General features: G+C 44.6%; 1 protein-coding gene across 2 annotated transcripts in view; it reads left to right on the top strand.

Annotated features, from left to right (window-relative positions):
* The window catches only part of sh2d3cb (SH2 domain containing 3Cb), a 35,247-nt gene extending 26,460 nt beyond the window's left edge, over positions 1-8,787 (top strand). For both annotated transcript variants that reach the window (XM_041938103.1, XM_041938105.1), the window contains 4 exons: positions 1,199-1,370; positions 2,415-2,526; positions 2,679-2,882; positions 7,267-8,787. In XM_041938103.1, coding sequence (XP_041794037.1) covers positions 1,199-1,370; positions 2,415-2,526; positions 2,679-2,882; positions 7,267-7,436 — 658 coding nt within the window. In that variant the 3' untranslated portion in view covers positions 7,437-8,787. The remainder of the gene's footprint in view (positions 1-1,198; positions 1,371-2,414; positions 2,527-2,678; positions 2,883-7,266) is intronic.
* The last annotated feature ends 3,849 nt before the right edge of the window (positions 8,788-12,636 follow it).

The raw sequence follows: 12,636 nt of genomic DNA, 5'->3' as shown, positions 1-12,636 counted from the left end.
TCCACCCCTCAAATATGAAGACAATCATGTCCAACAGTTCCCACAATCATTCAGTGGTCTTTCTTATTGTCTCATTACTATTATCTTTTGTTACTTGCTTATGGAAGTAACATAATAACAACTAGCTGCAGCCGATGCTGGCAACATCTGTCATTTTAACCAATAAAATACTGTAACAAACACTACTTTTCTAGGTACACAGTAGGGATGGGCAATGTGACCTAAAATTTATATCACGGTAGTTTTCTGTATTTTCCGTAAGGGAACACATCTTAAGAAAGAAAAAAAGTTTAAAAAAGCGGATGTATTTATTGGCTCCAATAGGGATGAAAATGAGGAATAGGCCCACATCCACACCTCCCCCATAATGTAGGTTAATGTAGGTTAGTCTTACTGACCACTCAAAGCACTTTGACACAGAAGCATATAAAGTATATGGTACGGTTGTCATTTCCGTCTAGTTAATCCACTGGGTCTACACTTCCTAGGATGGTGGGAGTAGATGAAGACTTTTGTGTTGGTTTGGGCAACAACAGAGAAATTGCAGTGAGTTGCTCGTAATGTTGCCTTCCACATCTTTACCGGAGTCAGTGTTATAGTTAGGAAAGTAGTTACTGGATACAACTCCAGTTCTATGAGTATGTGCATTGCCCTCTACCTGTGTGTCATCACAGCCACAGTGAAGCACATTATTTTTAAAATGCTAAAACTTTTATCATGGTAGTGACAGCTTTGCAAAATTCATGTGGCAGAATGTGACACCACTGATGGTGGTGAAACTAGTAAAAACACAATAAGTTTTTATTGGTCCATGAATCTTGACTGAAGCCCAGAACTTGCTCAGAACTCCTGCTTACATGCTAACTTAGGTTATTAGCATAAATGTGTTAACAATCTGACATGCTACAGTTACAATTAAATGTCACTCAGTTGTTCTAATGTGTTGAAGTACAGCTTAGAATGATGGAAACTGACTTAAGTTGAGCCAAAGTTTGACTGTACAACTGAGACTGACAAGCTGAGACTGAGATCTCAGACTCAGCTTGTCAGTACAGAGGTTACACCATAACCTCAAGCTGAGTCTTGGGTGGGGGTGTTGCTGCCAGTGTAGCAGTAGACTTTGTGAATTTCTGTGTCATTCTTCTCACTGGTGGTACAATGATATGATTGTGATATCCCATCCCCCAACCTCCTGCAGGTTCCAGACCATGGCGACCATGTTGGCCGTGGACGTGTTGGGCTGCACTGGGACGACTGAGGAAAGGGCCGGCCTCCTGCATAAAATCATCCAAATTGCTGCTGAGCTCAAGAGCACAATGGGCAACATGTTTGGCTTCGCTGCGGTCATGAGAGCCTTAGAACTGCCACAGGTAAACATGCACCAACCAGACTTTTTAAGGTGATTTCTATCTTTTGCTTTTACTGACAGAGATAGTGTAGACAAACAAGAAACATGAGGAGACAGAGACCAGTGCTCCTGGATGCAATTGAACTAGGCTATAGTTAGTAGTTAATCAGTAATCATCTCCAATAAAACCTGCATTATAACCTCTCACCCTCTGTAAATAAAAATGAGCACCGTTATGCATTGATAAAACTGCTCCATGACACAATTATATTCCATTATCTTTGACTGGTGGTAAAAGAGTAAACAGATTAGTGATCACTAAGGCACCCTTTGTCCTGTGTCCTTTTTGTAAAGGTTGGTAGGATGACCTAACAAGTTAGATACTGTATCATAGATGCTGTCTTTTTATAACCAGTAGCAGGAGTAACTCTATAGTTGTCCTTGTCATTCATTTTCCTGTCTAAGTCGAAGGGCAACTGGCAGTGTAAAACAGTCACCTCTGGACTGTTTGTGTTTAGAAACTTCTGAGTGGAGGGATCAGACTGGGGCACAGTTGTTAAAACTGTTAAAACCCTGGTCCTGCAGTGATGCACTTTACGTCATTAATAGACACAGTGTTTATTTACTGTAACATGGGAATGCTTTAAATATTCTTATTTGAAGTCCCATCAATCTCAGTCAATATCATCACAAAGCTATGGAAATTGGAATCAGAAGATGTAATTTTACCAACAAAAACAAACATTTAAGTATTTTAACAGAACCTATTTCAGATGAAACTACCTCAGGGACAGGATACAGAAGACTGGTAGCACAATGTGGGGCACACCCGTGCAGCAGAGGGTGCTCGTATTACACACAACATGCCAGTTCAAGTGGGAAACTGAGAATGATAAACAAAAACAATATTGACAAAAATAAAGTTGTAAAGTTATGTCAAATAATGGCTAGTAATGCATGCATCATTAACTGTGCTACCCGTGCCACCCCTGGCCACTGTGGTGGCTTCCTGCATCTGGACACCAATACTGCCAGGTTTTAATGGGGATGTTTTTCTGTCTCTCAGGTGTCCCGTTTGGAGCAGACCTGGACAGCCTTAAGGCAGCGACACACAGAGGGTGCCATTCTGTACGAGAAAACTCTAAGGCCTTTTATGAAGAGCCTGAATGATGGGAGGGGTACGGGTCCTCCTACACTCAACACCACATGTTTCAAGCACTAAAAACAACACCCAAAACTTTGTTATATACTGATACCTGATGGTCCTTTTGTCGAGCACACCTTCCTCGATACAAAACACACTGATTATGTCTATGTGTCTGTCCTACAGAAAGCTGTCCGCTGTCCAACACCACCTTTCCCCACGTCCTACCCCTCCTGTCTCTGCTGGAGAAGAGCATGGCGTTGGGTGAGGGCACAGAGCCGTGGGAAACGGAAGTTGGGGTGGACGTGGTCATGTTTCACCTGGGGGCGGCAAGGACCATCGCTCAGCTGGGGGGCATCTACCGCTCGAATGCTGAGAGCAGACTCCACGGTAAGAGCAGACAGAGCAGAAAACACTGCTTGGCGTTGGTTGTTCAATCAATACTTGTCAGAAGGACAATATAAATGCATTTTTGAATAACTACATTCAATTATTAGTTTAATTAAAGACATTAAATAGTTTGCAATACCCTCTTTCTTTGTGCCCCACTTTGCATAGTTTGATAGATGAGGTAATCAAGGTTGTGTAAAGGGAAGCACCACAACACACCTGCACTATTACACTAAATCACTAGTGATCCATGTGTGTTAATCAGCTTGATTGCGGCGCGTGCACACGCAGCGGCTTCTCTCTCTCTCACTGTGACAGAGTTTTTGTGTTTTTCGTCGTGCGAGACACTGTCTTTGTTCGTCTTCGTCGCGTCTACCTGTCTACAAGCACACGTACAGTCGGGAGTTTTTACTAAATGTCGACAGGACCAGTTTTCACAAGTTAAACCCCGTGCAAGAGGAAGAGCTACGAGACTGCAGTCTGCTCCGGAGGCCTACTACAACACCGCCCCCCAGTCCTGCACCTCGCCCACAGTGGAGGCGACACAAGCGGCGTCAGAGGAAGCAGAAGCGGGGTAAGCGCGGAGGTATCCGAGCCAGGCTAGCAGCTAGCCCACACGAGCCGGCTATCCCCACCATCATGCTGGCCAACGTACGCTCTTTGGACAATAAACTGGACTACCTACGCCTTCTACGGACAACCCAGAAGTCTGCGGGAGAGTGCTGTGTGTATGTTTTCACGGAAACTTGGCTCAACAACAGCGTAACGGACCACGCCATTCAGCTCGAGCGGCTAACCTGCTATCGAGCAGACAGAGCTCTCGCTGAGGGAGGTAAGACACGCGGCGGGGGACTCTGTGTTTACATCAACAATGACTGGTGTCGTGACGCTGTTGTGATCTGCAAGCACTGCTCACTACTGGTGGAGTTTATGGTCATAAAATGCCGACCCTTTTACCTCCCGAGGGAGTTTACAGCCATACTGCTTGTGGCTGTTTACATCCCTCCAAGCTCCAATGAAAACATCAGGAGCGAGGCATTGAATGAACTGTACCAACACGTCAGTGAGCAGCAGACTGCCCACCCAGATGCCTTCCTCATCCTGGCTGGGGATTTCAACCATGCAGACCCGAAGAGGATGTTTCCGAAGCTATACAAACACATAGACTTTCCAACACGTGGACATAACACATTGGACCAGGTTTACACCACCCAGAGAGGAGCTTACAAGGCCCTTCCCCTCCCCCACCTCGGCGCCTCTGACCACATCACTGTTATGCTAATGCCAGCATACAGACCACTGGTTAAAGTCGCCAAACCAGTTCTGAAAGAGGTGTGAGTGTGGCCCGAAGGGTCTTTGGAAGAACTTCAGGACTGTTTCAACACAACAAACTGGGACGTGTTTAAACAGGGTGCCACCTACAACAACATCACCGACCTCCAGGAGTACACAGACGTCGTCACTGCTTACATCACCAAATGCATCGATGATGTAACAGTAACAAAGACCATCACTGTCCGGGCCAATCAAAAGCCGTGGCTGACAGGTGAGGTCCACAGGCTGCTGAAGGCCCGTAACACGGCCTTTAGAGAAGGAGACGACGAGGGCCTGAGGACAGCCAGAGCCAACCTGTCACGCGGCATCAGAGAGGCCAAGAAGGTGTACTCCAGGAGGATAGCTCATCACTTCAGCGACAGCAGGGATACGCAGAGCCTGTGGCGAGGGATACAGACCATCACGGACTACAAACCCCCGCCGCAGACCTGTGACAGCTCCACCCCCCTGCTAAATGAGCTGAATGACTTCTTTGCTCGCTTCGAAGCACACAACAGCACACCGGCACAAAAATCCCCATCCCCTCCCGGCGAACAGGTGCTGTCGCTGTCCCCTGACAGTGTGAGGAGGACACTCAGCAGGATCAATGCTCGCAAAGCTTCTGGTCCTGACAACATTCCTGGTCGCGTGCTGAGGGACTGTGCCGGAGAGCTCACGGATGTCTTCACAGACATCTTCAACATCTCGCTGAGCCAAGCTGTTGTCCCCACATGCTTCAAAACCACCACCATCATCCCTGTCCCGAAGAAGTCGTCGCCCTCCTGTTTCAACGACTACCGTCCGGTAGCACTCACCCCCATCCTCATGAAGTGCTTCGAACGGCTAGTGTTGAAACACATCAAGACTGTCCTCCCACCCTCCCTGGACCCCTTACAGTTTGCTTATCGGCCCAACCGCTCGACCGATGACGCCATCTCCACTGCCCTCCACTCAGCCCTCACACATCTGGACAAAAAAGACTCTTACGTCAGAATGCTGTTCATAGACTTCAGCTCAGCATTCAACACAATCATCCCACAACAGCTCATCACAAAACTGGACCAGCTGGGACTAAACACCTCCCTGTGCAACTGGCTGCTGGACTTCCTGACTGGGAGACCTCAGGCAGTTCGGGTCGGCAGGAACACATCCAGCACCACCACACTGAACACGGGGGCCCCCCAAGGATGTGTGCTGAGCCCCCTCCTCTTCACCCTGCTGACCCACGACTGCACACCGTCCCACAGCTCCAACCTCCTCGTCAAGTTCGCCGATGACACAACTGTGGTGGGTCTCATCAGCAACGACGACGAGGCGGACTACAGGAGCGAGGTGAGCCGCCTGGCCTCGTGGTGTGAACACAACAATCTCTCTCTGAATGTGGAGAAGACGAAGGAGATTGTTGTGGACTTCAGGAGAAGACGCCCCCAGTATGCCCCCCTTACCATCAATGGTGCTACGGTGGAGAGGGTAAGCAGCACCAAATTCCTGGGTGTGCACGTCACTGAGGACTTCTCCTGGACCACCAACACCACATCGCTGGCCAAGAAAGCGAACCAGCGCCTCTACTTCCTCCGCAAACTGAGGAAAGCTAGAGCCCCGGCCCCCATCATGCACACCTTCTACAGAGGCACCATTGAGAGCGTCCTGACCAGCAGCATCACCATGTGGTATGGCGCCTGCTCCACGTCCTGCAGGAAGAACCTCCAGCGCATCGTGAGAGCAGCTGAGAAGATCGTCGGTGCTTCTCTCCCCTCCCTCCACGACCTCTACACCTCCCGCCTCACTCGCAAAGCCCTCTGCATTGCGAGAGACCCCACCCACCCGTCACACAGCCTCTTCAGCCTGCTGCCATCAGGGAGGAGACTGCAGAGTCTGCGGGCCAAGACCAGCAGACTGCGGGACAGCTTCGTCCACCAGGCTCACAGGATGCTGAACTCTCTCCCTGCCCTCCCCCTCCTCCACACAAACACTCAACCTGGACTATAACTTCCCCCCCAACACACACACACACAGACACACACACACACACACACACACACTCACTCACTCCCTGGCTGGACACTGAAATACCCCCCCCCCCCCACCACCACCACCACCACCACCACACACACACACACACACACACACACACACACACACACGCACACACACACCCTGGACTCTAAATGCCCCCCACCACACACACACACTCTGGACTCTGATATGCCCCCACCACACACACTCACACACACACACACACACACACGTATACACCCTGGACTCTACGAACTCTCACTGATGTGAACCCCTCGCCTCAGGAAAACAACACACTGTCACTTTATCACCACCAGTTGTTAAGCTAATTCTCTTTGCACTAACGTTTACATTTGCACTATTACATTCTCAATGTTTCATTGTTTAGTTTGTACAATTTTTACTTAGTTTGTACAGTTTTATCTAGATTGTACAGTTTTTACTTACTTAGTTTGTACAGTTTTTATTTAGATTGTACAGTTTTTTATTTATCCCTTTTCTAATATATGTCCTGTCACAAAGGGTTGAAGAGTAACGCAATTTCGATTCTCTGTTTGTCCTGTACATACTGCAGAATTGACAATAAAGCTGACTTTGACTTGACTTTGACTTAGCCTTAATGCTACTGTTTGTAGGATTTGACACTTTCTGACTGGGTGCCTCCCAGCAGTGATATCAAACAAGAGTCTGTGGCCGACAGCGATGCACTAGAATGGTCGTGTCTAGATGGTAACCCTGGATTTGTTAAAGTTTTGTGAGATTTGTATGCTTTGATTCTTCATTGTGTGCATTGTTTATCATGAGAGACAGACTGACATTGGGAACGAGTACCAACTAATTTGTTGTTCTTTAAAAGAAATTTAGTCTTAGTTTTCTCCCTGTATGAATGCAGATGTGCCTCAAACCCACTGAGTGAGAGTATTTTGAAGCTGCTCCTTTGAATGAGAAACATGTTTTTTAAATGGGGTCGAAGTGAAAAAAAAATCTGTTGGAACGAAATTATTGTGAGCAAACTCTGCTGCTGATACACTGATAAGGTGATGTGATGTTGCAGGTTTCCAGGAGCAGGCGGAGGTCCTGGAGCTCTTCCTGACTGACTTCCAGATGAGGCTGCTGTGGGGGAGCAGGGGAGCTGAGGAGAGCCAGGCTCTGCGATACGCTAAGTTTGACCAGGTGCTGACCGCCTTGTCCAACAGGCTGGAGCCACCCGTCAGACCACGCTGACCCCAGACCTGTTTTGAATAGCTTTGTTTTTTCAGGATGAGCTCCCTGTCATGTTCTCATTCCTACATGTGACAGCCTGTTGAACACTGAGCAGTTCCTTCTAGCAGCTGGGGTTCTGATGGCCTTCCAGCTGCCCCTGAGCATTGAAGGCATTAAAAGAGAGAACATGTTGTTTCAAACAGCGAGGCTCCAGCCACAAACACACTTCATAAGCATCTAGACTCTAGACATTAAACTGAACTCAAACAGTTTGGTGAAACTAACCTTTCATGTGGTTCTGTGGAGCTTGATTCAGATTCTTGTTCAAAAGCACATCAGCGGGATGAATGTTAGCTTCTAATATGTTGTCAAGATAAATGGTTAATTTCTAATCCCAGTGTTTTCAGTACCTTTGAAGATGTGTGGCAGAGTGGTGGCAGGATGTATGAGGTAGTGCTGCACCCTGGAGGACAAAACATCACAAACCAGGAAGACGCAAAATCTACTGTCACAGCTCATTGTATTCTCATTTACCATCCTCATCACAGTCTCATTTCCCACTATTTATATTTTTAATTGAGGACTTGTACCACTATGAGATTTCAGTGTGCCAATGCCAGAGTCAGAAATCAACTTTATCCTGAAAGAATCTTTCAGTAATATGTTAAAGTTCCTTACCAGAGGACTTGATCTGTCCCACAATGAACCAATGTGAAGGTCAGATATCAGTGTAAATACACAGCACTGCACCAGGTTCTGTTGTGCTGCCGTGGGTTTGTTCTGCAGAAAAACAACTTCTCTGTTCCAGGAAGCCTGAGATCTGTTTTCATGAAAAAGTGTATTAAGATGAGGCTGTGCCTCAGTCTGTTTGGTAAATGTATAGAAATGTGTTTATGTCTGTCTGAAGGCTGGACCTTCCCTAAATCTACAACTGTACCAACTGTATGTCATATTGTACAACCCACTAACAGAATAACATTGTATCCACATTTCCAGATTTTGTCTTATTTTTATCTCCATGTGTTAATCATTAGGATTTTCTAATATTAAGCAACTATTTAATGAGATTAAATGTGCTGTAGTCAGTGTTGGGGTCAGTTCACTTTCAGTTCAGTCCTTTTGTTTTTTGTTTTTTAAGTTCCCCTTTTGTCTGTCATGTTCTTCCTGGTTCCTTCAAAATAAAAGCTGCATCTTCTTCGCATAATCACACATCCTGAAGCTCTCATTGTCACGATGTGAATGAGGTGAGTGACCTGACCTCATCCACACAAATACAGCCCACAGGTACAGAAAATGTCTATGACTTTACGTTATTATTATAGTATTAATGTCTAATGTTTTTCTGAAATGTGAAATGTAAATAAACATGTTTACCTCACTGCCAAGCCTGTTTATGATATGAAACAGTCTGTTTCTGCCACACACATGACTGAAGCAAAGTCTTTTCGGTTCACTTTTTCAGCTGTGGCCAGTTTCGCTATAAATACTGAGGCTACTTTACTTAATTACACCATGGCTCCATATTAGATCATTTCCACATTAACAGCACCCTCTACTGTACAAATGACATTTTCTAGGATGTTCTGTTCTACTCTCTTTCCATGCAAGATCAGAGTTCATTACAAATACAAATGTTTAAGTGCATAGACCTTTATTTTCTCTTGAACTATTTGCTTAGGAAACAGCTGTTTCCCACATTATTTTATTCTATTCTAACATACAGTCCCAACTGACATGCTTTGCAAATATCTCGAGCATAGTTACGTTTGTTAAACATATTTCTACTTATTTTCTGCATATATATTGGTAAAAACGAGTCAGTATTTTTGCAGATGCTGCTCTTAACGCTGTGCTTTTTGGACTGTGATCCTCCAACGTGTACGACACAGTACGCCCCTTACTGTCTTTCTGGGAAATGTAGTCCTCTCCGTCACTCATTACGTGTTTCTGGACGCCTTCCTTGAAGTAGAAAAACTACAAACAGAGAGGGTAGACGTTCCACTTGATTCCTCTGTCTGCCAACAGTCAGCTAAAATGTTGGCAATCCTGTGTATGCTGTGTTTATACCTATATAATCCGGTTTGTGGCGTTTTACAGGAACTGCATCTTATTAGACAGCTGTGACCCAATGAAAAGATGAAGTATAGCAGCTAGTTTGTCTGCCAAACTGTGAGTTTAACATTTTTGACATTTTGTTTTGTTCGTGTCCAGAAAGAGTTGGTTAACTGACGCTTTAGTCTCCAGTGTTGTAGTCGAGGCTTCAGGCTTATACAGATACATCAGAGTTTTAAAATCTGACAGCCAGTTCCTGGACCAGTGTGGTTAAAAAGGGGCACATGTTAACGTGATATAATCTGTCAGCCAAGTAGGTGTTGAGGATGTCTGGTAACAGTAACATCACAGGTGTCCTTGTCTCCTGACCAGACCTGGAGTGGGACCTCTACAAGAATGTTTATGGACAGCATCTGGCCCAGGACATCATTTCAGAGGAGGTGGGGCGGTTCCTTCAGAATAAAAGCCCTGAGCGGCCCCTGGTGCTGTCCTTCCATGGTGCCTCTGGAACTGGAAAGACGCTGGTCAGCTCCATGCTGGGAAAGTAATGTTAGTGACCACTATGCACATGAACATGCAGAGCATCTGATTGGCCACACAGTCATGTCAGTCAGCTTTTTGCATCTGAACAGGGAAAACTGCTCTGCAACTGCAGTTGGAGCCCAAAATCTACCAGCCACCATGAAAACAGAGGAAATCCTAAATGAGTAAATTTAAGAATTGTGGGTGATTTTTCCATAAATTAATAATGTGATGGACCACAGAAATCAGACTTTAGAATGTATCCTCTCATCACTGTGTGAAACTCAGTTGAAGTTGGTATGAAAGGAAACAAAGAGTGAAAGTGTCTTCTGACTTCCAGCAGGGACAAGCTTCTTGTTAATCACTTAGAAAAATGAATACAAATGAGGGCCCAAATTTACATGAAAGCTTAACAACTGTTTCATAGACCAGAAAAGGTTGTGACACCCAAGGTGTAGGGCATAACCAGTCTGGAATTTAGGTCAAGGAACCAAAGAATTTAGGTCATTTCACTTCAGTAGACATTTAACACCACAGCAGATGAAGTAAACTGTTGTCAGTAAGTATGGAAACCCAGAGGGGCCTTAATGAAAAAGATATTGCAAACTTGAAAATGTAATTCCATGATAGCATAGTGATTTTGCATTTATGTACATGTTATTTGGGTGAAAATGAAATTGCAGTGATCAAATTTACCCTTTTCATTTTCACATACTCAAATGGGTGTGGCGATTAATGCTGAGAGGGACCCAGGAGCGGAAACGGAGAGGGTTAAACAAAGGTTTATTTACAACACAGGGGAAATAAACAGTCACTCGAAGCATGCGGTCCAAAAACAAAAACACAAAAAGGTCCAGAGAGTGCTGGGCTGTGTGGGCACGGGAGACACTGAAACAAATTAAAAGAGACAAACAATTACTTCACTGGAAGATTTTCAAACGACACGATCAAACACTTTTACCACTAGGCAGACACGAAGCCAACTGGTACCACAGTACGAAGGAGTATACTCTGGCGTCGAGGAGCATCTCAGCAGAGTATAAATAGGCGTCCTGATTCAGTAAGTGAATCCAGGTGCGCCCAATCACTCCTTGACGCAGCGGGGGGAAAGGTGCCTCCGGAAACAGAAAAGAAGTTAGCGCACCACACAACAAAACGGGAAGTGGACCTTCACAATAAATACACAGGAAATACCAACTGCCACAATGGGTGCTCCATGGCCATACTAGAATAAAAATGGCAAACGGTTTGAAAAGAAGAGGTGATGCGACAGAGTGATAAACATGACCCTGTCCCGGCTTCTTTTAAATGTGTTGCTGCCATCAAATTTTAAATGAGGATATGATTTTCAAAACCAATTAAATTTCTCAGTTTTAACATTTGATACATTGTCTTTGTGGTTTTTCCACTTAAATTTTTCGATTAAAGGATTTCAGTGTTTTGCAAGGAAGTTCTCTGCACAAATTTAAAATGAGCATCAAAACATTTAGATGGAGATAGGCCACATGAAACTATGAAGATCCATCATGTAATCATCGTAACAAAAAACAAAAACTGATGGCATTGCAGACAGAATGTCTGAGTGATGGCTGTGTTTAAGTCTGTGAGTGCTTCTGTACACAGTAAAAGATCAAGAAGAAAATGAAAATGCCCAGTAAAGTGATACCCGCAAGATTTAATTTGTCAACATTTAGAAAAACAACAAACTCTGTGGAGAGCTTCACAAAATATAATAAACAGGAATGAAGTTTAAAGAATTATTTTTCCCTTGTGTGACTGTACTCCCCACCAGAATTTAGTTTGGACAAATACTCTCTCTCTCTTTGTGTCTCCATGCAGTCCTTCCTCTCTCCACCAGAGGGAGGCAGATGTAAATAGGGAGCAGGACGACCGGCCTCTGTTGGCAAGTGGAGAATCCCAGCTCTCGACTCCATACAACAACAGTTAGTGTAATACCAAACAACGCTCTGTCTCCTCTTTGTATAATAATGATGTAGTTAAATCCTTAGTAAACAAGGAGCAGGCCGCTAATTGTGTGGGTAAATCTTTTCTATTTTTGTTATTTTTGTTTTGTTACACACACACACACACACATACTTTATATGTACTCTGGACTGTAGTTGAATTATTATGTCCATATTTGGCAAAACTCTTCAGTCTCATTCAGTCCCATTCAATTTCATACTGCTTGGGAAGCTTCGACACCCTTCATGGCAGTAGTTTGTAGTATTCATGGATATCTTATCAAGATTAAAGTGCAGCTTTAAATTGTTGTTGTTTTCTTGGCTGGATAAATATATGAACAATCTTTGTGAAAAACAGAACTTGCTGCATGTCATACATGTCTCTCTCCATGTTTTTTGCCAATCTACACTGTCGGCTCTCAAATAATAATTATATAAGAAAAATACTAGATGGACAAATATTGAAGTATATAACTGTGAAACAGTCTACTGCAATGGAAAGCAGTAAGTGTGAGAAAAAACTGAAACAATGGTAATTTCCCACAAGTGCTTTCCTTTTACAGGAACCCAAAACTAATTTAACACTAGAAGTGTAGTGTAAGAGGATACCAATAAGCTGCTGAGCTTTGGTGGTTCTCATCAATGACACCACCTACTTCAAGGCAGACAACAGTAATTCAATA

This window comes from Chelmon rostratus, chromosome 5, assembly GCF_017976325.1.
Source record: "Chelmon rostratus isolate fCheRos1 chromosome 5, fCheRos1.pri, whole genome shotgun sequence".
NCBI lineage: Eukaryota > Metazoa > Chordata > Actinopteri > Chaetodontiformes > Chaetodontidae > Chelmon > Chelmon rostratus.
This window is presented reverse-complemented; position numbering and strand designations above follow the sequence as displayed.